Source organism: Bubalus bubalis, chromosome 3 (assembly GCF_019923935.1).
Source record: "Bubalus bubalis isolate 160015118507 breed Murrah chromosome 3, NDDB_SH_1, whole genome shotgun sequence".
NCBI lineage: Eukaryota > Metazoa > Chordata > Mammalia > Artiodactyla > Bovidae > Bubalus > Bubalus bubalis.
The window spans coordinates 121,260,114-121,283,821 of NC_059159.1; the positions used below are offsets into that span (position 1 = coordinate 121,260,114).

The 23,708-nt window shown below is 50.8% G+C and overlaps 2 protein-coding genes across 8 annotated transcripts; both read right to left on the reverse strand.

The window, feature by feature from the left end:
• Positions 1-305: 305 nt before the first annotated feature.
• Positions 306-3,575, reverse strand: STOML2 (stomatin like 2). The gene is made up of 10 exons (XM_006064329.4): positions 3,415-3,575; positions 3,038-3,175; positions 2,474-2,573; positions 2,298-2,356; positions 2,114-2,215; positions 1,837-1,971; positions 1,547-1,691; positions 1,347-1,426; positions 989-1,117; positions 306-586 (listed from the first exon to the last, which is right to left on the reverse strand). The coding sequence occupies exons 1-10, from the start codon at positions 3,457-3,459 to the stop codon at positions 449-451; spliced, it is 1,071 nt and encodes a 356-aa protein (XP_006064391.1). The 5' UTR covers positions 3,460-3,575; the 3' UTR covers positions 306-448.
• An 886-nt stretch (positions 3,576-4,461) lies between these two features.
• FAM214B (family with sequence similarity 214 member B) lies at positions 4,462-16,508 on the reverse strand. Of its 7 annotated transcripts, none has more exons than XM_044939995.2 (9): positions 16,371-16,508; positions 8,432-8,575; positions 7,216-8,185; positions 7,017-7,075; positions 6,741-6,846; positions 6,462-6,620; positions 6,097-6,165; positions 5,838-6,013; positions 4,462-5,699 (listed from the first exon to the last, which is right to left on the reverse strand). In XM_044939995.2, exons 3-9 carry the CDS (start codon positions 8,107-8,109, stop codon positions 5,546-5,548), a joined length of 1,617 nt encoding a protein of 538 aa, XP_044795930.1. In that variant the 5' UTR covers positions 8,110-8,185; positions 8,432-8,575; positions 16,371-16,508; the 3' UTR covers positions 4,462-5,545. The 7 variants fall into 7 exon arrangements, with proteins under 7 accessions (XP_044795930.1, XP_044795929.1, XP_044795931.1 ...); XM_044939994.2 differs by lacking the exon at positions 16,371-16,508 and adding an exon at positions 15,887-16,034; XM_044939996.2 differs by lacking the exon at positions 16,371-16,508 and adding an exon at positions 15,876-15,975.
• Positions 16,509-23,708: the final 7,200 nt, after the last annotated feature.

Consider the following 23,708-nt stretch of genomic DNA (forward strand, 5'->3'; position numbering starts at 1 on the left):
CAACTCTACCAGGGCAGTCCTGTTTCCCTTTAATAAAACCCCAACACTTGCTTAAATTCACAGCCCCACACTTAGCAAGAGGGGGGACTACTCTCCCCAGCTGGCAGTTTGGTAGACATATGGCTTAATCCTTCCACTATATCCCACAGCTTCTCCTGAAGACAGGCAGGATGACTGACATGAGGTTCATTCTTATTCATGGAGGAATCTGTTCCCAAGACCTGACAGGACTGGAGATTGGCAGAAGTCATCCAAGGAAAACACTGGTGACTTTCCCAACTTCATTCCCCAAGCAAAGAGGACAGTTTCAGTTTGCCATTGGCCAGTTTATTACATGATTAAAGTTCAAATAAAAAAATAATAACCAAAATCTTGGCAGGGAGGCTAGAGCCAGAGTCTGGCAGTGCTGCTTCCCTGTCCCCCACCTCCCTGCCCAAGCCCAGCTCCATTAACTCAGCTTGACTCGATCAAGTTCCTCATCAAGACTCGCATCTGTGCTCCGGACATCTCTGCTGCTCCTGCTGGAGACTGAGTCCTGGGCTTCTGGTACCGGGGCTTTGGTGAGGGCCCCATACACACCCATGGCCTGAGGAGAGGGTCAGAGAGACAGCCATCAGGACACGTGGCAGGAGGCACAGCCCAACACACCAATGGTTCAAAGGAAGAAGGGAGAGCTGGGGCCAGTAAACTTGTTTTCCCTTTCTCTCTCTTAAGCCTCAGTCTTAAAAGTTTTGGAGTCTGTTCTAGGAATGTTACACATTCCCAGCGCAGGGTCACCCTCAAAATGCTAATACAGGTATCTGCAAAAAAAAGGATGTCTCAAGGGGTTTCCTTCCATCAGGGATGAGTGGAATGTCTCATTCAGGGGACGAAGAGAGGTGTAGGTCTCAGGGCACTCTAAAAGTCTCTATGGTGGAAGTGACGATGGTGGCGGGACGGTCTTGGTCTCTGGCACTGGTGCTGTGCTGGGTCCTCAGGGCACTCTAACCTGAGCCACCATACTGGTGACGTCGCCGGGGTTGGAGGGCAGCAGGATGGTGTTGGAGTCCTTGGCCAGTTTAGAGAACGCGCTGACGTACTGCTCGGCCACAGTCAGCGAAGCTGCTGCATCTCCGTTCTGTGGCCACAAGGAGGATAAAAATCAGAGATCACAGACGTGGAGGGGAAGGAAGGAAGAAAGTAGAGAGAAATCAGGTTCCTAGAAAGAGGACATGCAAATCACAATACAAGAGATCACGGAATGCAGCTCAATGGAACCGAAAAAAGCAAGAATTTCCCCCAGGGTAGAAGAGAGAACCCCTTCTATTGCCAAATCCCGTCCCTACTCCCACCCAGGAGCCTCTCACATGTTGTGTCAGAGCTGCAGCCAGGATGCGAATAGCTTCAGCTTTAGCCTTGGCCTTGGCCAGAACTGCACTGGCCTCTCCTGAAAGAAAAAAAGAGACAGACCTTGATCTATGAAGTCAGGGTACCCCAAAGCTTCTGTCCTTACCAACCTTCAAAGACCCACACCCTGTTCATCCCTCAGCCTCTACCCTCTGCTGACCTGCTGCCTGATTTATTTGTTCAGCCTTTTCTGCCTCGGAGGCCAGGATCTGTGCCTGCTTCTTTCCCTCTGCCACGTTGATGGCTGACTCTCGAGTCCCCTCAGACTCTAGAACTGTGGCCCGTTTCCGCCGCTCTGCCTCCACCTAGAAGCCCCAAGCAATGAGAAACCAGAGTAAAAGACCTGACACCAATCTGCAGTTGGACCCATTTCAGTAAGGAAGGGGGTCCAGGTTTCCCATGCAACTGGAGTCTCCTGAAGTACTCTTCCCCACTCCCCCCGTTGTCCACCTGCATCTGCATGGACTCCTTCACCCGGGGTGGTACATGGATATCCTTGATCTCATAACGGAGGCAGCGGATGCCCCAGCAGTCAGCAGCCTGGTTGATGGCATCCACGATGCTAGCATTGAGGGACTCCCGCTCCTGGAGGACGAGAGGTGGAAGCTCCATGGCCTCAACTCACCTATCAGGAGGCTAGGTGAAGAAGGTCCCGAGACTGATCCCAGAAAGGACTGAGTGCCAGGTATGAGTCCTCAAACCCTAACTCTGGCTCAGATCCCCTTACCCGGAAGACTTTGTCCAGAGAGAGTTTGCCGAGCTCTGATCTCATGGTTGTCTGAGCTAGCTGGGTGACAGCATACTCAGGGTCTTCCACACCATAGCTTGCCTGCAAGGGGCATGGAGACTGTAAGTGGCTTGGGGCAGGATTTTAGGAAGGAGAGCAACTCAGGAGCTGCAAAGGTAGATACCTTGTAGGGGTCCATGATGCGGAGGTAAAGGACTCCATCAATTTGCAGAGTTACATTGTCTGTAGGTGGGGGAGCAGGAGAGAAAGAAAGTCAGGCCCCTGGGTTCCAATGAGCTCTTTCTCCTGCCACCATGGCCTAACAGCCTCAAAGAACCCGTGTCACCCCGCACCCCTCACCAAGTGTCACAGCAGACTGCTCAGGCACGTTGATGACAATTTCCTTGAGACTCTGCACATATCGGATCCGGTCTAACACAGGGATGAGGATATTCAAGCCCTGGGAAGAGGAGTCACAGGTCTTCAGAAGGACGTGGGACTGTAGGGTTGGAATCCAAGCTAGGCCTGGAGTGGGCAGGCAATCAATATAGATTCTGCCCAGAAAACAGAAGACTTGAGATGACACTGATAGATAGGAAGGTAAGCGTAGGAATGTCAGGCTGGATCTTTGGAAGGGAAAATTAAGGGAACAGGAGCCAGCAGAGTAGCCTTCTCCATGCAGACAGGTGGAACTGAGAGGGTGAACAGAAGAGATTCCCAACATGGGGCCTGTGGGATGCTAGGGCAATAGGAAAAGGTGGTAAGATGGGTATGACGGTCAACAGTCTGGGCCCTGCCGGGTTTGGTCTAGGGTGTTAGAAGCCAAAGGCGAAGGCAGGCCCCACCAAGGTCTCACCCCATCCCCCCGTGTCGTGAGGGAATTGGGATTCAGGCTGGCCCGTGGTGGGCAGAAGAGGTTCTCACAGGCTCCAGGATCCGGTGGAATCGGCCCATTCGCTCCACCACCCAGGCCTCCTGCTGTGGCACAAACAGGACCACGGTGTTTCGGGGCAATCCAGAGGAGGCGCGGCGCGGAGCGCGGGCAGAAGCCTGGACGGAGCCCTGAAAGGAAGAAGAGGATTTGCAGAGGCCCAGCCTGCCAGGCAGCCCGCCCCTCTCGGCGCCCGTCCGGGAGTCAAGTTCCTAAACCACGACCCTAAAGGGTTCTCGGAGAGGGACTCATGTGAGTACCATAACCTCCGACCTCAGTTCTCTCTCCAAACTTAGAATCTGGCCCATTCCCAGTTGAAGACCCAGGTGATCTCTGGCCTGATCCTTAGAAAAGGATGCCTCGAACTCACCTTCAGCAAAAGGGCCCCAGTTCCCCGCGCCGCGCGCGCCAGCATTTCCCACGGCCACAGGGACCTCCGGAACCAACGAGACGCGTAGCAGAGCGGTCGCTCTAGATGTCCGGACCTGAGCCTTTCCTCCCGTATTTCCACTCCCCCGGATATACTTCCGGTCTTCCTCTTTCCCCTCCCCCTCCCATACTCAGCCAATCAGCGTTACTTGGCAGAAGCGTGAGTCAAGTTGCTCCCGGTGAGACCCAGATCTTCCAGAGAGCGCCCAAGGCCGAAGGTTCTTGTTCTCTCTGAACAAGCCCAAGCTTCCCAACACAGTGACCAACTGGAGGCTATTTTCCACGTGTAGGTGGCCCAGATAAGCCTCCCAGAGTTCTTTAGCCCCACTGGAGACTCAGTTTACCCTTTTGAGCGTATAATCGCCCCATCTGTCACCATAGCGACCAGGCGACTGGCGCTGCCTCAGAGCCAAGGTTGCCATGGTGACATTCTCTGGTAGACCTGCTGTGTTGTACCCAGCCCTCCCACTGGGGACTGACCCCATTCCCGTTGCCATGGTGATTGGGCCTAACAGTGATTGGACGGACTGAGATTTCTCTCCCATCTTTTCCCAAGGCACCATAGCTTTTCTACCTCTACCCCGTCAGGGTCTATTAGGCCAGGTTCCTTTACACACATGGTCCAGCACACAGCCCCAAAATTCAGCGTTCACCCTGCACACATCTCTGATGCTCTGGCACATAGGACTTGCATAGTCATCCTCATTTTACATATCAGAGTGCTGAAACTCAGAGGAGCTAAAATCATCAATAGAACCTGTATAAGAATCCAGATCTACATTCGAAGTTCAACTTTTATGGCAGAACCCTCCCCATCACGCCACCCCATGATATGAAAAGAGCTAGACCAGACCCTAAGAATCATGGGGGTCTCCCCTAGATCTCCTGGCCTCACACCTTTTCCCTGGGAAAGGGCAGAGTCCCAGCTCCAGTTAGGTCCTCCCATCCCCATTCCCATGCTGTCCCCAACAGAATAAGTAAGGCTTAGTTCAAGTTTCCAAACAAGAGTTTATTCTTTATTTTTTTTTCTTAAAAAAAAAAAAAAAAGTACCAGGTGCGATTTTTTTCCTGGGTTGTTTTTTTTTCAAGTTTCAGCAAACGTTTGTTCCCCTCAGCCCAGCCCCAGGCATCAGAGCTAAGGCTGGGTCAGAGTCTAGACTGGGGAATAGGGTAGTTGGTAATTACATGACTGAGTTTGAGGGGTGTCCCTCACCCCAACTGAGGTAGGTGGGTCAGAATCTGGCCAGGAAGGAGGAGGCACCCTAGTCCTTGGCCCTGACTCTGAACCCTGAACACCTTCCTCAGTCAGGACCCCAAAGCGAAGAGACACAGGCAGAAGAAGGAGAGGGACAACCGGAGTCTGGAGTCCTAGATGTGTGCACAACTGCATGCACACGCTCTCTCTCACATACATACCACACACACAACACACACACACACAAACATACACACACACAAGTTGGCTTTCAGGAGGGGTGAGGTCAGGGAAGTGAAAGGCATTGGGAAGGACAGGGGAAGCTGAGCCTTTGGCTGGTGACTCAGTTCTTCTGGGATAACTTCTCTGCTCTCAGCTGAGGGAGAATACTTCTCCCACAGCCCCCACATCAGCCTCTTCAACTCCTGAGGTTGGAGCAATATCTGAGAGTGGGAAAGGAGGGGGGGCAATGCCAATTATCAGGTTTGGGAGGTTACCAAGGCAATCCAATTTGAATAAATTATAAATTAAAAATAAATAAAATAATAAATGGCCCCTGCCCAGGACAGGGAGGCAATGCTGGCATGACTTGCCTGGGAACTTAGGACAACCTTGGGGTAGCTCCAGTTCCTCCCCACCGTCGCAGCCAGCCTGGGAAATCCCAAGGGAGGGGCCGGCACGTGGAGGACCCAGAACAGGGCAGAGTGTGGTAAGGTCAGAAGCTTTAAACACCCAAACGGTCAATTTGGGCATGAGCATGGCGAGGGCTTTAATTCAAGCCTGAAGGGTCTCTCGCCACCTCTCCAGGTATTCACTCTGTCCAGGATGGAGCAGGACGGGCAGGTCCTTGGCCCACAGGGGTTCAGGGCATTGACAGTCAGGGCAAAGGTGAGTAACGTGGATTGTGAGGGGCCTCGGTCACAGCCTGCAGTTCGTAGGGGAGCCCTGTGTCCAGTTCCAGGCTCCGGCGGGAAAAAAGCAGGCGGATGTCGCCATGCAGGCTTAAGCGGCCTGAGCGGGAGCTCCGGAACCTGGGGGAGGACAGGGTGATCAAAGTAAGACTCCAGACTGATAAGAAGCGAGGGGAGATCCTATTCAGGAAGGACATACCTGGCTTGTGGAAAGATACCTAGGCCTCCTGCCCAGCGGCCCCGGGGCCCTGTCCTCACCTGAGGTGCAATAAGTAGCAGAGGAGGCGGCCGGTGGGGCCAGCATTCCCCTCCTCACCCACAGGCACCAAAAAGAGGCGGTGGCGCAGGAAGGTCATGTGGGCAGCAGGCATGTCCGAAAAGTCAAAGGTAACGAGGAACATCTTCACCACAGTCTGGTTGGGGTTAAATAAGGTCTGGGGACAGCACAGGCAAGGTTGGTAGGGTCGAGGGGATGATTTCCACTCCCCACTCCCAGTCCCCCTCAGGGAAAACTCACCACTTGGATGGTGCCCACCTTGGGCACGCTGTAACCCTTCCTCCCCAGGGGACTCAGGTCCACGACGCCCTGGGAAGGCCAAGGAGTTATCATTCAAGTAGGGTGTGGGAGATACCAGACCACTCATCCATCTCCACCATCTCTCATCCTCGGACTTGGCCCCTGCCCCATACAAGAGTTCTCTCCCACTAGGCCCTGACTCTTAGGTAAGAACATCTCAAAAATCCCTCCAGAGCAGTTCAACTACTGCTCTCCACCTGAGTGCCTTTTCCCAATAAAGTCTTTTGCATTGTCAATTAAAAAAAAAAAAAGAATACCTCCTGCCTCTAACCTCTCATGCCCTTTGGGTTGAGGTCAGGTCATACCAGGAAGGGAGCCGGGGCATTTTGCTCAGAAACATCAAAGAAGGTGACAGTGACGGGCAGCGTGACATGCTGAGGGCAGTAGGATCCACTAGCTCCAATCTCTGCTGTGAAGCCCTCAATGCGGCCGGACGGTGCGAAGCGTCCTCGCAGCAATGATTCCTGGGGTTAGGGTAGGGAAACATGTGAGAAAGATGCTATCTGTTTTCCTTATCTATCCAAGCCACATGCTACCATCCCTTCCTGCAAGACCCACCAATCAAGGAATCCAAGGGGAACTACCTCAAAGTTGCCCAACAGGGTACGGCTGACAGCAGGGGTAGGAACAGGGGAGGCACTGGGAGGGCTCAGCAGGCCTGGTCCCTTCCGGAGGCTTCGAAGGGAGCTCCTGGTAGGGGAGAGGACACACGAGTGGGCTGGTTGACTTGAGATGTTCTGGGATGTTTGCTATTGTCCTTGGGCCCCACCTAAGGCCCCTTCCCTGAGGTCCCCTTGCCTGGGGTTGGAAAGAGAATTACAGACTTCTGCCCCATTTTCAGGGAGAAGCAGGGCACTTACAGCTTCAGGCGACGGGCACCTTTCAGCCTCCGCCCCATGGGATTACAGTCTGTTGGGTCCTGTGGAGAGGAAAGATTAGGTAAGGACACTAGATGGAAGCCAGGCTCATCACAAGCTCTCACAGGAACATACCTCAAGCCATCACCTTTCCCCACACAGATATCCACATAAGAGCAGACTACTTCCTCTCCTGGCTTACCAGCACAGGCTCCTTGGGCCCAGGCAGCAGGTGGCTCCAGAAGGGTGTGGCTTTGGCATCAGAACTGTTGGCAGCAGGAGGGTGGCCCAGGGTTCCCCGGCGCCTCCGAGGGGCTGGCCCCTCATCCTCAGAGCTGACATCCAGGGCTTCTCCAGCAGGAAGCAGCCTTCGCTTGGTGGGGCAGGGGCCTGGAGGTCCGGGGCCAGGGGGTGTGTGCTCGGGGCTGCACCCATTGGCAGTGCCAGGGGACTCCCTAGGCCAGGGGCTGCCCCCATTGCCCACCCCAGACACTAGGCTCTTACCCCCTATTTGTGCAAGACTGTGCAAATCAGTGTCAAGTGTGTGCAGCTGGCCTGGAGGGGCTGGCCCCAGGGACGCCCCCAGGGACCCCTGTCCCCTTGGATCTGGGGAAGCCCAGTCTCTGGTGTGCAAAGTACTGCAGGAAGCATTTGATGGGGGCAAGGGGGAACTTCGGGCCCCTGAAGTCCAAGGTGAGGTGGAGCTACCTCCTTGTTCCACAACACAGAGGCCGTGATGGCAGAAATGTTGGCTGGCCACGCCCAGTTTCAGCCCCAGTCCCTCTGGGCCCAAGAGCCCCACAGTAGGTGGCTCTTCAGGGGATAGTCCCTCTCTGGCCCCTAGTCCGGGGCCTCTCTTCAGCTCCCTGGGACCCTCGGTAGGTGGGGCTGGCCGTTTCAGGGCCCTAGGAGGCTCAGAGGCACCAGCTGGAGGGGAAAAGATGGATACCTGGTAGACCCCGGGGGATGTCGCCCCCCCCGCTGGGCTGTAGCCCATGAGCAGGCCACCCTGGAGGGCCCCCTGCCTGACTGCAGGCTGCGAAGGGCCAGCCTCTGGCTCTGAGGATGGAGACGTCTCCGCCTGCACGTGGCGCATGAAGCCCCGCCTTCAGTCAGGGGGGACCCCCCCCACAGCCTTTATGCTGGGCTTGGGCTGGGGGGCCTGGGGACATCTGTGCAAGAGAAGAGAAAAAAAGATGGTGAGAGGAATCCATGAATCGTCTCCCTCCCAGATGAAATTCAGATCCTCCCCTGGACTGGAGAGGTGACCTTGTGAGGTTCCAGCGGGGTGAAGATAACCAAATGCCCCAGATGGATTGATGGAATACAGAGGACACGCTCAAAACTGCTGAACAGGTGACCCGTTTCGCTCAGGTTTCTAACTGAATCTGCTCCCCCTCCCTCTCTCTGGCACTCACCCCGATGAAGAGGCCTTAAGCCTAGCTGTGTGTTCCCTCTTCCTGGCTGATGTCTTGCTCTCCTAGCTTGCAGTCTGGTCCATGCCTGCTGCACTGGCAAGGTGACTGCCACCATTCCGTGCAGCTCCTAGGCTCAGCTGGACCCTGAAGAAAGAAAAATGGGATAAGCCTGGCATAAGCCAGGATCTCTGGAGCCAGTGGGAGGGCTGCGCTCACAGAGTATACCCCAGGACATCCTCCTCCAGTTTATAGAGGACATACTCCTTCACAGTACCCCTGCAGAGACAGAAGCAAGTCTTGGGATCCAGGGCCCAGAGGGCAGAACTGGGTTGTACAAAGAGTCACAGAGTGGCAGGTCTTAGCTCATTGTAATAGGATGTGACAAGTAAGTTGAGGGAGTAAAACTACTTGTCAGGGCCACCAGCTGGGGGACTCCTGCCCTAAATGAGATGGGGGATGAGAAACCCCAAGATCCAAAAGACCATGACAACTGAAAGGTGGCCAAGGCAAGAATTCAACTCTCCTAGTCAAGGCCACTGAGTTACCCAACTCCTTCCCATCTACCTATCTCTAAAGGAACAAATGCCACTCCATAATTCTCAGGGCAGAGGTCTTATAAAAATATCCCCCCCAATCAGGGCTCCTTGGAAGTACAAACCTCAGGCTAGCTCAAAGTGGGTCTTTCAGAGTTAAACTCCCAATTGTGCCCAGCAGTCTGTCCCTTTAACAGGAAGCAACAAATCTAACCAAAAACAAGTCTAGAGGGGGCAGGGTGTGGAGGAAGCACTGCTAGAAGACACTCTCCAGGGCCTGCCCCTCCCCCAGGCTCTGCAAACTAGAGATAAGGCAGTGACAGCCAGACAGCTGGAGTGCCTCGCTACTCCTCCGCAACACATCCAACACCCCAAAACTCAAACCACTGCTTTTCTGCCTGGGTACAAGATGGTCTTCACTAACTCGTCCACCCTCAGGAGCCCATATTGGGTGAGGGGATGTCAAATCAAAGGCTCTCTTCCTTCATGGGAGAAAACACTGCACGCAGGATCAAACTTATGCTTTGGTCAGTTGCCTTTGCTGCCTGCTATCCACAAAACACTTTCCTTTTCAGGGGGGAATGTCCCCTTATGCCTATCCAAGTCTTACCCTTCATCCTTGGCTAGGCCAAATGCCATCCTCTCCATCCTTCCTGCCAGAGGAAGGCTGTCCTGGACCATAAATATTTGTCTCTTCTGAGACTTCACTTATGGCAGTGTCACTGTCTCCTGTAATCCTGCGACAGTTTTGCTTGCTCTTGTAGGTAAGACTGACTATGGGGTTCTTGAAGATAGGTTTTACTTGAATCCTCTGCCTGACTCCAGGCACGGGGTAGGCACATAGCAGGGCTCAGAAAAGTAGAATACAAGCCCCAGAGATCTGGGCAGCGGACAGTGCAGAGAAGAACTCCCAACATGAGAGAAGCAGGGAGATTAATTGTATGAGGAGAATCAGCGACAACAGAAACGGGGGCGGGAGGCAGGGAAAAAGGGAAGCTTTGCATCTAGGGACTGAAAAGCTTTCCTACACCAAGTTTCCATCACTGCACCCTACACTATCCTGTTTCACCAAGTTCTCATTAGAACTAGAAGTCCTAAGAAAATTCTGGTTCCCTGTGGTGGGTGGGGTGTCTGGAAAGGGCAGGATGCCAATGGCAGCATTGTCAGAGGGTACAACCTGTACTCAACTCTTCCCTCCTTGCCTCTACCCACCCTGTACAGATTCAGGAAGGGCCTTTTCCTTAGCACTCCCACCCCTAGGTCATCCCAGTTGACCTCTTCAGCTCTTGCCCTGGGGAAGCATCATGATGACATGATGCCCTACTTGACCCCAGCATGACCGGCATCTGCTCATTACCCCAGAGCCCTCTCAGTTCCTGTCCTGTCAATGAAAAGCTCTAAGACTCACTTCTCTGCCACCCAGCCAGTCTGGCTCTAGTCCATGGCTTCAAGCTGACTCATGGGGCAGGACATGGGGAGGGGGAGGGGCAGGATAGGCCAAATCTCACTCTGGGAAAGGGTGGGCAGCAGCTGGCATCAAACAGCTGTGCCAGGCTGTGGCTGGCAAGGACTACAGCTCCCAACATGCCAAGGGAGCAAGGCCAGAAAAAACAACAAGTCCCAGAATACCATGAGGTCTGTACCTTCTGACACCTGCTAGGCCTGAGAGGTGGGATAGGTGGGTGTTGAGCTCCCAGACTTACCTTCCCTTTCCCTTCAGTATTAAAGATATCCATTTCTACCCTGATCAAGGAAGGTGGCAAGAAGAATTCTTCTCCATGTGCTTTCCACATTCACCCAGTTCAGAAAGAACTGCTACCAGCTGCTCTACATTTTGTCCCCACAGGCGTCTACACAAACTAGGGAGGCCATTCCCAAGGACCACTACTGTGGGTAGGTAGGTTACCCTCTGCTATTTCACCAACCCCTTGCCTCTGGCCTAGAGCCCTCCACCCTTCCTGGAGAGGAAGCAAATCTTAGCACCTCCTCCAAAATGAGCCCAGGAGACTCACCCCAGCACCCGGGCTCTAGGACTCCTTGTTCTGACCGATCCCCCACCTCCTGTTTAGCCTCCCAGGTCCTGCCTCACCTTTCTCCTCCTCACAACCTGGGACAGGCCCCATTCCGTACTGGAGCTTCGGAGATTTGCTATTTCCCCCTACCACAAACTCACCCCGTTCCCAATTTGGCTCCGCCGCGGCGCCGCTGCTCCGGGCCCTTCAGTCCAGTCCCGGTCCCTCCCCTCGAATGCCCGGTCCTCCCCGCCTCGGGCCCCCAACCCAGACAAAGGGTGGCTCAGGCTGAGTCCTGCTCTGCTAGGTTCTTCTCTGTCAGTTTCGTGTGCAACACTAGCGGGCCCTGGCGCCCGCAGCCCCCAAGCCGCTGCTGCGCCCCTCCCCGCGACTGTCCCTCCCCGTGGCCGCCCCGGCTCTGCGAAGCCGACTCCGCTGCCCCTCTGACTCACAGGCCATTTCCTACCAGCTGATGGGGCAGCCCGCCCCGCCCAGCTCCCCTCACACCCCCGCTGCCGCCTTAGAGACCGCCACGCCCCCCTCAAGCTACGCCCCCATCGCAGCGACCATACTCATTGGCCTAAAGGAGGCCAGCCTCCACACGACCTCAAGGGTGAGGCACGCCCCCTTCAAAAGATGCCTGTCCATTGGTCCATAAGGGGGCAGGCCTACCTAGGGTTGCCCCGCCCATTTTAACCCCTCAACTGCCCGAGTCCAAAGCAGCTCTCAGCCCTGCCTTTTAACCCTTTCAAAGACGTCGGCCTCCCACTTCTCACCGCGCCCTTCCTCTTCAGAGGAAGGTTAATAGGACGGCCTAGGGCGTTCATAGACAAAGTTCGACAATCCCCAAAGTCAGCTTGCTCTTCCAACACTAGATTCCAAATATACCCACTCCCATCATCTCTCCGTGCCTTGCAAACCAGAGACCACAGGGCTGTTGAAGCTCAGGAAGCTTCCTTCGTGCCAGGATAAAAGGGTCTTGAAGTGGGATCTCATCTCCTTCCATTGAGAAATGGTATTCTTCCTTCTTTTACTCTATATTGATGTTGTTTTGCCTACATTAGAGGGCTTCAAGGGCTCCTGAGATAGGGATACATTTTAATTCAGGAACCTAGACATCATTATATCTTTAAACTTTCATTTTGAGATCGAACTGCTTCAGTCTTTCTGCCAGTACTCTTTCTATTCATAAGCCCTTGTTCAAGGAGGCAGAGCACCCAGGGAAAGTGGGATCGGAAGGCTTCTGCCCAGAGTAGGGGGAAATATGCCCAACTCTTGTGACAGAGCTCACCCCCATGACTCACAACTCCCTCGAAACTCCCCACCCTCCTCCTGAGTCACTGGGCCCCAAGCCCAGCTTAGACCCAACCAAATTAAGTGGCAGCAGAACCAGCATTCCTAATTCTTATTCTCTTATTACTGTAGTTCGCTAGGCTCCTCTGTCCCTTGGATTCTCCAGGCAAGAATACTGGCGTGGATTGCCACGCTCTCCTCCAGGGTATCTTCCTGACCCAGGATCGAACCTGCATCTCTTACGTCTTTCCTGCATCGGCAGGCAGGTTCTTTACCACTAGCGCCACCTGGCAAGCCCTATTCTTTAAATGACCAGGATGGAAACCTTTGCAAGGATTAGACATTAAAAGACACTTTTTAGAGGGGCTGATCTATGGGCAAGCTAAGAAAAGAAACAGTCCTGTCTACTTTTCCCTCTGCACTTGTGAAGTCAGACAATTTGGAACTTAAGAGGTTGCTAAGACTGGGGTCTTCCATAGAAAAAAGAGGCAAACACCAGAGCCAAAAAAGGGAAGACCCAAACTGAGGCCCTGGAGAACTGGCATCAGGCAGGGCATGCTCCCTGGCCGTACCTTTGGAAGAGCGAAGTGAATTCTTTTGTAGTTCAGAAGGCACCAAAGCCCCAAGGTCCTTGTTTCTACCTTGCCTGTAGTGCAGGCCCTAAGGGCCCTGAAGTTGTCACTGGACAGTAGAATGAGGCTCTCCTTCCCTACTTCCTCCCTGTGCCCTAGACTTAGGAAGGACAAACCTGTAACAATTCCTCTAGCTTCCTTTCTCTTCACCTCAGACCAGGGGGGAAACCCTGAAAAAGAAGTTGCCATGGACTGACTTCCTTGCTGGTTCCCTAATGCTAAGGGACAGGATTTAGGGAATTTTCAACACCCTGAACAAAGCTGCAGAGTACCAATCTAAGAGCCTACCTACCTTAGTAAAAGCTTACTGGGAAGACAGGTAGACATACAACACTGTAGGAAAGAAATAATCCCTTGGTGACCCCACCTTGTTCTATCTAACTGCCAAGACCATAGGCCCAGACCTTAGTCATCTGCAAAAGCCTAGGGGCAGTAGTTCAGGGGAAGGATCAAAGACGTTCTAGGCCTCAGTGTGCTCTGGGAGAGCAAGCAGCGTTGTACAATCAAGAGGCTTTACCTAGCTGCCCTAAATTCTTACTCTGCTTTATTATTTTCATAGCAGTTATCACCAGCTGGCACTTCTCTTCCTCTTTCCCCCTCCCTCTCCTTTCTCTCCCCCTGCAGTCACACACACATTTATTTCTCCCTGGGTTAGAATACAAGCTCCATGAGAGCTGCAACTCTGTTGTATTCATGCTAGTCCTCCCAGAATCAGTATCAATGCCTGGCACATAATAGGTGCTCAATAAATGTTGGCTCAAAGAAACATTGACCCCTGGGCTGAGTGAAGAGTATTCAGAAGCTGCTACTGCTGCTAAGTCGCTTCAGTCGTGTCCAACTCTGTGCGACCCCACAGAGGGCAGCCCACCAGGCTCCGCCATCCCTGGGATTCTCCAGGCAAGAACACTGGAGTGGGTTGCCATTTTCTTCTCCAATGCATGGAAGTGAAAAGTGAAAGTGAAGTCGCTCAGTCGTGTCCGACTCTTAGCGACCCCATGGACTGCAGCCTACCAGGCTCCTCCATCCATGGGATTTTCCAGGCAAGAGTACTGGAGTGGGGTGCCATTAGAAGACCTGGGTCCTAATGCCTGATCTTTCACTATGAGACCTGGAGAAAATATCAGTCTCTTCTTTCTTAATTTCCAAATCTGTAAAATGAGTTTGTATAAACAATTACCACTGAGGCCTCTAGAACTCTGACCTTATACTGCTATCATCCTAATGGCTATTGTTCACTCTTACCCATTTTCTGAGGATGGGTCCAAGCATCTGGATGCTCTGCTGCTTGTATGGAAGCAGAAAGTCTATATACTCCAGCCCCTGCATAGCAAACCAATGCCCTTTCTCTTCAAGCCCCACCCACTCAAACAAATGCCTCAATCTTGAGGAAACTGGAGTGAGTCCGCCCTAAGCCCGCCTCTCTGAGAGACAATCTGGGAAGCTGTGTTGCCATAGCAATCAGCTCCTCCTCAAAAGGCTTCAGCCTGCCCTTCTTTACCCCACCCTACCCCTCGGCTTTGTCTGGCTTTGGCACCCCCTCCCTCCCCAGCCAGTCTCTCAGCCAGAGGAGACTGGCTTGGGGCCCTTTTCAGCAACACTGTCACCCTCATTCAGCCACTGTGTGGAAAGCAGGCTTTCTCACCCTCTTGCAGCCTGCCCAGGGGCAAAAAGAACTCTGGCACTACATCAAGTCGCCTCAGGGAATCAGAGACTAGGCCCTAGTCTGGTTCAGATAGTCAGATTCCAAGCCAGGAGGGTGGGGAGCCATTCCCTGTCTCTCCCCCAGTGGAGACTGGAACCTCCCTTCCCAGTTCAGCCAACAATACTGGCTCACCTCTCAAAGCATGCATCGCAGACCCTCAGCGTTTCTCACCATTTCCCTCTCCCACAGAAGCCCAGAATTTTTGAGGGAATTAGGGTTCCCTACCCAGGAAAAGGAAAAGTGTGCAGAAATCAGTTTGTGGCAAGTGGTAAAAATGTATCTACCACTCACTTGGGGGGCTGCAGGGAGAGACCTTGGTAGTAGTGAGGGTGAGGTCTGGGCCTTGCTGGTTACCTAGGTCTCTGGCCATTGAGTACAAAGTCTGGGGCAGGGCACAGCTCCTAGACAGGCAAGGACCAGGCCAGGCCCCAGGCGAGGAAGGAAGTGGGAAATGAGCACACCCAGAGCTTAAGGGCAGGGCAAAGTGGGGGAGGAGGGGAAAGACAGGGACTAAGGCAAGCTTCTAGGAGGAACAGGAACTACAGTGAGGGGCTACCCAGAACCTAAGGGGGGAAGGGTCCCCAGGGACACCAGCTAAGGGAAAAATATCCCAGTCTCATCCAGACAGATACAGTCACACAAGCTCTAGTAGCAAGTGGGGCCTGCATCCTCTCTGAGTGCTCAGGCCTGAAGGTGGAGTTAGGAGCTGAGGAACCAGGAACACTGCAGACTGGCTTCTTCACCCCAGTAATCCCATCACCCTCATCCCTGAGACAGAGTACAAAAACCTTTTCCTGGAGTCTCTACAAAGCCTCCAGACTTTGTCAAGGCACTAGGGGTTCTTCCCTCCTCAGCTGGGGCCTGCAACCCCTTCCCCTCACACAGTGCCCACAGCCCCCATACCTTCTTCCTCCACACAGTCCCTCCCCCACTCTGGACCACTAGCCCGTCTCCATCACACAACGCCCCCTCCACGTTCCCCTAAAGCGCCTTCATATCCCCTCCCCCTCAAGTATCATCTCCATCCCTTCACTTCACCTCAGCCCCTCATATCGTACTTCCCAGCCTCACAAAGCGCTCCCGCCCTTCCCCACAAGGGGTACCGGAGAATGCACCTCTTAGCCCAAACATTGAGCCCCTCCCTCCTCCCCCAGCTGTTTTACTCCATCCCCACCCCAGCATTTCTCCAGATCTTTTCCTTCCCTGACGTGATCCTCCCGCCTCATGTCTACCCAAGCGCACCCCCATACTTGTCCATTCTTCCACGCTCACCCGCCCCACACCTGTAGTTCCGTGAGTCCCGTTGCAACTGGGGAGGTAGTGGATTGGAGCAGTTACATAGCTGCCCTAGCTGCAGCCTCGGCCTGCAAACCTCGCCCCTTTGGTCCGAGCCCCGCCCCCGCAACGACACGACCCACCCTCTCCGTTGTCCCACCTCCCACCTTCCCCTGGCTCGTCCCGGTTCCTAGTTTCTTTAATTCCTGGGGCTCCTCCCCTGTAATTCAGGTCCTGCCCCTTTCTGGCTCCGCCCCTTCTCGTCTTCTTGGCGTCTCCACATTGAACCTCTGCTGGTCTTTCGTCCCACCCCGGTCCCCGCTCCACCCTTGATCCTCGCCCCCTTCTGGTCTTCGCCTTTCACTAGGATCCGCCCCTCGGATTCCAGGCTGGCAGAACCGGTGCCAGGCTCGCTTCCACTGCTAGCCCCCTCCCATCTCGGAGCCTCTCCACCCCCCCCCCCCCCCCCGCCCCTTCTCTGGCTGGCCTCACCCCGGCGCTGGCGCTGCAGCCCGGAACCGCTGGTTTTGATTGGCGGCGGTGGCCCCAGTGGATGGCGGAGGAGACACAGTGATGGCTGCAGGTCGCCTGAGGGCCCACCCCGGCCACGTGCGGCTTCTGTGATGACAGGTCTAAAGGGGCGGGGCCTCAGCCCGCAAAGTGCAGCCTGGGCTGACCGGATCCGGCCGGAGATGGGGAGCCAGAACCTGCGCCAAAGCGCTAGCTTGCGGGCGCCCGAACCTGGTTGGAGCCCTCCCAGGCTTTCGAGCTGGTGTGAGCTGCCTGCGGAACTTGAGCCTCTTAGTGAAGGCGTCTGGGTTAGCGCGCGTATTTGCCCTAATAGGGGAGGTCTGTAGGGTTTGCAAAGTAGTGGAAAGAACTTCAGAATTCTGTGAAAATGCGGGAATCTGGTTGGCGGGGGTCTCAAGTCTCTGAGGAGGAGCAGTTTCTGTAGCCTACGGTGTGCAGGAGACAGGCAATAAGAGGTCTGTAGCTGTGGAGGTAGGTCAGCGAGAAGTCTGTGAATTTTATGAGCCGAAGTAGAGCCTTTGCTTTGTTTAAGTGTCGACTGAACTATGTGACTGTTAACACGCGTTCTGTAATTTCATTAGCGCCTGAGTCTTCAACTTCCCGGGAGCCCCACGAGTTCCCAAGATATGTCCAGGGGAGGGCGATGCTTACGAGCTACCGGTAGATGGCAGCCCAGGTCCCTTGCAGAGCTGAGTGGCTCTGAGCCCAGAGCCTAGTAAGCTTCTCGATGGAGCCGGAGGTATTGATGGCTGTGTGATGGACTGGACCTGGTAAAGTTATCTCGAAGTCTCAGATTCTTTAGATCTCTGTGACTTTCTTTCTGTGAGTAGTTAACAAGCGGCTTTACTAAACACCAATGGTGCGCTAGGCAAAATGAAAAAAGAAAAAGAAAAAAATGTTCTGCTCTTACGGAACTACTCAGATTGTCTAATACTTCTATAATGCTCAGTTCAGTCTCTCAGTCGTGTCCGACTCTTTGCGACCCCATGAATCGCAGCACGCCAGGCCTCCCTGTCCATCACCAACTCCTGGAGTTCACCCAAACTCATGTGCATGAGTCGATGATGCCATCCAGCCATCTCATCCTCTGTCGTCCCCTTATAGAGGGTAAAATTGGAAGGGTTTTGTGTAGTGGAAAAAGCTCAAATTTGAAGTCATTTGGTTTGGTAAAGACTCTAGACTAGCTGTATTGGGCAAATTACTTGATTACTAGCTAAACTTGGGTAAATTACTAGATTTAAAAAAACTTTTAAAAAAGGTTTTTATTATCAGGATCATTTTAAAAGTCTTTATTGAATTTGTTATAATATTGTTTTTGTTTTATGTTTTTGATGTTTTGGTGGGAGGCATTGGAATCTTAGCTCCCCACCAGGGATCCAACCCACACCCCTTGCATTCAAAGGCTAACGGCAACCACTGGGCCGCCAGGAAAATTCCTAAAAATAAACTTTTAATTTTAGAATAATTTAAGATTTACAGAAAATTTGTGAAGATAGTACAGAAAGTTTCTGTGTACCCCACACTCAATTCTCCACTTTGTTCTCCACAATTGTTTAATAACATCTTACATTAGTATGGTACGTATGCTATAAATAATTAACCAATATTGATACATTATATATATCAATACATGTAAATAAGTATTTAGGATACATCCTAAAGGAGATCAGTCCTGTGTGTTCATTGGAAGGACTGATGTTGAAGCTGAAACTCCAATACTTTGGGCACCTGATGTGAAGAGCTGACTCATTTGAAAAGACCCTGATGCTGGGAAAGATTGAGGGCAGGAGGAGAAGGGGACGACAGAGGATGAGATGGTTGGATGGCATCACCGACTCAATGGACATGCTGCTGCTACTGCTGCTGCTAAGTCGCTTCAGTCGTGTCCAACTCTGTGCGACCCCATAGATGGCAGCCCACCAGGCTCCCCCGGCCCTGGGATTTTCCAGGCAAGAACACTGGAGTGGGTTGCCATTTCCTTCTCCAATGCATGAAAGTGAAAAGTGAAAGTGAAGTCGCTCAGTCGTGTCTGACTCCCAGCGACCCTATGGACTGCAGCCCACCAGGCCCCTCCATCCATGGGATCTTCCAGGCAAGAGCACTGGAGTGGGTTGCCATTGCCTTCTCCGCAATGGACATGAGTTTGGGTAAACTCCGGGAGTTGGTGATGGACAGGGAGGCCTGGCGTGCTGCAGTCCATGGGGTTACAAAGAGTCTGACACAACTGAGCAACTGAACTGAACTGATACACTATCGTTAAAGTCCATACTTTATTCTGATTCCCTTAGTTTCTACCTAATGTCCCATCCAGGATAACACATTAGGTTTAGTTTTCATGTCTCCTTAAACTCCTCTTGGCGTTGATATTTTCTCAGACTTCCTTGTTCTTGATGATCTGAACAATTTTATAGACAATTTTATTTATCAGATATTTCAGATATTTTGTAGAATGTCTTTCATCTGCAATTTGTTTGATGTTTTTCTGATGAGGAATCTCTTGCAAATCCATTTTCCCATTCTGTAGCTTGCCTGTTTATTCTCTTAGTGGAGTCTTTCAATGTGCAGAGGTTCTTTAACCTGTCCAGTTTACATCTTTTTGTTTATATTCAACGGTTTTTATGCTGTATTTAAAAAGTCTTTGTCTACTTGGAAATGAATATATTATCTTAGGTTATTGTCTAGAAACTTTATTATTTTACCTCTTATTTAATCATCTGGAATAGATTTTGTGTATAGTGTGAAGCAGATGTCAAGATTCATTTTTCCCTCAGTTATTCAGTTGAACCAGAAACTTTTACAAAAACTATTATAGTACAATTTCCAAAAAGTTAAGAGCAAGATTCTTACAAGAAGATAGAATGAACATATGCCAAAGATAAGCAGGTAAAGCATGTGTAATGAGCAATTGAGGAAATTAGGGGTTATATTAGTCAGAGTTCTGGGTGTGTGTATATGTAGAGATACAAATGGAGAGGTTTTATTATAAGGAGTTGGCTCACAGTACTGCGGAGGCTGACAAGTCCCAAGCTGTCAAGCTAGAGACCTAGGATAGCTGATGGTGTAGTTCCAGTTCCAGTCCAAAGGCCTGAGAACTAAGAAAGCTGCCAATATAGTTACAGTCTGAAAGCTGGCAGCCTGAAGACCCAGGCAAAACTGATTTTTCAGTTCGAGTCCACTGGTAGGAAAAAAGACTAATGTCTCAGTTCAAAGGAAGTCAGTCAGAGAGAAATTCTCTTCTTCAGTCCTTTTGTCTATTCAGGTCTTCCACTGATTAGGTGAGGACCCTCCCCTGCCCCACCACATTAGGGAGAGCAATCTGCTTTACTCAGTTAAAGTGAAAGTTGCTTAGTCCTGTCTGACTCTTTGGGACCCCATGGACTATACAGTCCATGGAATCCTCCAGGCCAGAATACTGGAGTGGGTAGTCTTTTCCCTTCTCCAGGGGACTTCCCAACCCAGGTATCGAACCCAGGTCTCTGGCATTGCAGGCAGATTCTTTACCAGCTGAGCCACAAGGGAAGCCCTTCCTGAGTAAAGGAAGCTTTACTCAGTGTACCTATTCAAATGTTAATTTCATTCAGAACCATCCTTATAGACATATTCAGAATAATGTTTGACCAAATATTTGGTACCCTGTGGCCCAGTTAAGCTGACACATAAAATTAACCATCCTGGGTATTCACAGGCATTTGAAAAAAGAATGCTAAAATGAGATTTTAGGTTAGATATAAAAGTAGTTAATGTCTACAGGATAGTAACACCATAACGTTTTCTAATAATCAGAAATCCTTTGCATCATCACCAGACAAAAATCTATTCGTTAACATACAACTTCACAGAGTTAGCCTTTATTTTTGTTTGTTTATTTATTTGAGGGGTGATTTCTTTTTTAAAAATTTATTATTGGAGCTTTACAATGTTGTGCTTCTGCTGTACAACAAAGTGAATCAGCTGTATCTATACATATGTCTCCTTCCTTTTGAGTCTCCCTCCCACCCCGCCCCCCTCCTGCCCCTCTTGGGCATCACAGAGCACCAAACTGAGCTCCCTGTGCTATATAACAGCTTCCCACTAGCTACCTATTTTATACATGGTGGTACACAGAGTTCGGAGAAGGCAATGGCACCCCACTCCAGTACTCTTGCCTGGAAAATCCCATGGACAGGAGAACCTGGTGGGCTGCAGTCCATGAGGTCTCTAGGAGTCGGACATGACCCAGCGACTTCACTTTCACTTTTCACTTTCATGCACTGGAGAAGGAAATGGCAACCCACTCCAGTGTTCTTGCCTGGAGAATCCCAGGGACGGGGAGCCTGGTGGGCTGCCGTTTATGGGGTCGCACAGAGTCGGACATGACTGAAGTGACTTAGCATAGCATAGCATACACAGAGTTAGCCTTTAATTAATAATAGATAATGAGTAAAGCAAAAGTTTGTTGCCTGGGTAATCTTTGGCTGCCCTTGCTGTCTTTTCTTTGCAGCGTTTCCAAGTTTTGGATGATTTTTATTAAGAAAACAACCCTTTCCCCCTTTTCTATGCAATGTCTGTTTTTCATAAAACACATGTTCATAATATATGATGTGTTCCTGTCCCTCCTTGCACCATTGTCGCACTGTCTTAATTACTGTGTTGATATGTGGTGGTGCATATCCTCCAACTTTAAGATCATAAGATTATATTGACTATTCTCGGCCCATTCCATTTCTATATAAATTTTAGGATCAGCTGGCCAGTTTTCATAGACACACATACACATGCCTATCTTCTAGGATTTTTATTAGGATTGCATTAAATGTACAGATAAAACAGTTTTTTTGTAATTCTTTGTTGTTCCAAATAATGTCAACATTCCCTTATTTAGTAAGAGTTGCATCCGGTCCCATTACTTCATGGGAAATAGATGGGGACACAGTGGAAACAGTGTCAGACTTTATTTTTTGGGGCTCCAAAATCACTGCAGATGGTGACTGCAGCCCTGAAATTAAAAGACGCTTACTCCTTGGAAGGAAAGTTATGACCAACCTAGATAGCATATTCAAAAGCAGAGACATTACTTTGCCAACAAAGGTCCGTCTAGTCAAGGCTATGGTTTTTCCTGTGGTCATGTATGGATGTGAGAGTTGGACTGTGAAGAAGGCTGAGCGCCGAGGAATTGATGCTTTTGAACTGTGGTGTTGGAGAAGACTCTTGAGAGTCCCTTGGACTGCAAGGAGATCCAACCAGTCCATTCTGAAGGAGATCAGCCCTGGGATTTCTTTGGAAGGAATGATGCTAAAGCTGAAACTCCAGTACTTTGGCCACCTCATGCGAAGAGTTGACTCATTGGAAAAGACTCTGATGCTGGGAGGGATTGGGGGCAGGAGGAGAAGGGGACGCCAGAGGATGAGATGGCTGGATGGCATCACTGACTCGATGGACATGAGTCTGAGTGAACTCCGGGAGATGGTGATGGACAGGGAGGCCTGGCGTGCTGCGATTCATGGGATCGCAAAGAGTCGGACACGACTGAGCAACTGAACTGAACTGTGAAACTTTACAAGAATCTTTTCACTTTAGGACCAACGGAAAAATAATAATTTGGTGACTCTAAGCACACTGATCTTTTAAAACAGAACAAGGAGATTTTATTTTGCCAAATAGTCTTTCTGGGTCAAGAAGTAGAATATATATTTTAAGGCATTCCAGTGGTTTTAAATTTTCACATACTGAGTTTGAGTAACAGAGTGATATTCAAGTAGAGAAACCTCGTGGGTTATTAGACATATAGAGGAGAGCAGTCTGAACCAAAGATAAAGATTTGGAACCTACTGACATATATAGATAGCTGTGGGCAAGGTTTAGAGTTTGAGGAGGAGGAAAAACAAAGGCCACACATGGAGACTTGAGGTTCTACTTCACATCTGTATTACATAGCTTAAAGAAGAAAATGAGTCAGAAATAGTAAATTAAGGAGGAAGAGGGCTCTAGATCTTATGTATGCGTGTGTGGTGGACATGCCAGCAGGTCTTGGTTTGTGCCAGAGAGCTCCTCATGGTGCTTATGACCACTGGGCAAGTCTTAGTCAGTCCTGAGTTCCTTCTCCCCACCACCTGCCCCTTCCAACTCCACTCGCCCCCACCCACTTACTCCCTCTCTCCCCAGCATTACTAAAATCTTTGTGTGTTTTGGCTCTTGGAATTGGTAACTGTTCTCTTTTTGCCAGATGGGGTTGATTATCTCCAGAGGATGAGTTTGCCCATCTGTTCAGGTTCATAAAGATGTGAATTGAATTTCGACTTTCTTTTAGGATTTTCTCCTACCATGCCCTGTGTGCTTGGCAGCATTATGCCGTGTGGATCAGCCTTCAGCCCCTGACAGCCATTCCTTCTCCTTCTGTCCACACAGCTAGGCCCTGGGAGCCCTTGGCTCAAAAGACAGATGTTTTGGGAATTCTCTGGCAGTCCAGTGGTTAGGACTCTGTCGTTCCACTGCAGGAAGCCTGGTCGGGGACCTAAGATCCCTGCAGCTGTGCATGTGGAAAAAAAAAAAAAAAAAAAGATATTTTGTATAGTGTATTTGCAGCTTGTTCCTTTAGCAACAGATTGTATAAACTTTTGTCTATGCACAGGGCCTATTCAAATAGCCTTTCTGCTTTTATAGATAAAATCTCAGTGATGAAACAAACTTTCCTTATTTCAGTTGAAACTGAGATGGTAGTTGGGGTTACCCTTCCCTTTGAGATTAAATAAAATTGCATCTAGCCCTTTACTCCATATTCAGTGGGAAGTCTAGTGCCATCCTGAAGCCTTCTGTGAATTCCAGGAGTGGGGAGGACGTTGACTTCTCATGACCATTCTGAGCCTAGGGTCCCTGGCCCTTGCTGAATTTGTAATTCACTAGTGTTTCACCTCCCTCGGCTGGTCTTTCTTTTGTTTTTTTCTAACCTAGACAGAATTCTTTTTCTCCCCCAAACCCCTTATGGGAAGCATTTGTGAATGGCAGGCTTTACTGAAGCTTTGGGGGTGATGTAAGGAATAGAAAAATATCTACCTAAATAATTTAAAATTGAATATTTGAACCTCCCAGTTCCTTAAATATTCTTAAAAGACATTCAACCATCTAAGGATTTTTTTTTTAACCCTCTCTCATATTCCCCTGCACATCTCTCTATTCACAATGCTTTATTAAGCCAAACCATTTTTCTATACCCATCTCTTCTGGGAGTTTATATTTGCATATCAAAAGGCTTATTGTTATAGAAGACAAAATCCTTAAAGAAAACCCTTAGGCCCTCTGACCCTAATCCTGAAGGAATGTGTT

Coding starts and splice junctions, on each gene's coding strand:
- STOML2 (XM_006064329.4), bottom strand. CDS start 3,459: ATGCTGGCGCGCGCGGCGCGGGGAACTGGGGCCCTTTTGCTGAAG. Junction 3,176..3,414: donor CTGGGGCCCTTTTGCTGAAG/GTGAGTTCGAGG, acceptor TCTTCCTTTCAG/GGCTCCGTCCAGGCTTCTGC. Junction 2,216..2,297: donor GCATCATGGACCCCTACAAG/GTATCTACCTTT, acceptor TGCCCCTTGCAG/GCAAGCTATGGTGTGGAAGA.
- FAM214B (XM_044939995.2), bottom strand. CDS start 8,109: ATGCGCCACGTGCAGGCGGAGACGTCTCCATCCTCAGAGCCAGAGGCT. Junction 6,014..6,096: donor AGGTGGGCACCATCCAAGTG/GTGAGTTTTCCC, acceptor TGCTGTCCCCAG/ACCTTATTTAACCCCAACCA. Junction 5,700..5,837: donor TGCTACTTATTGCACCTCAG/GTGAGGACAGGG, acceptor GTCCTCCCCCAG/GTTCCGGAGCTCCCGCTCAG.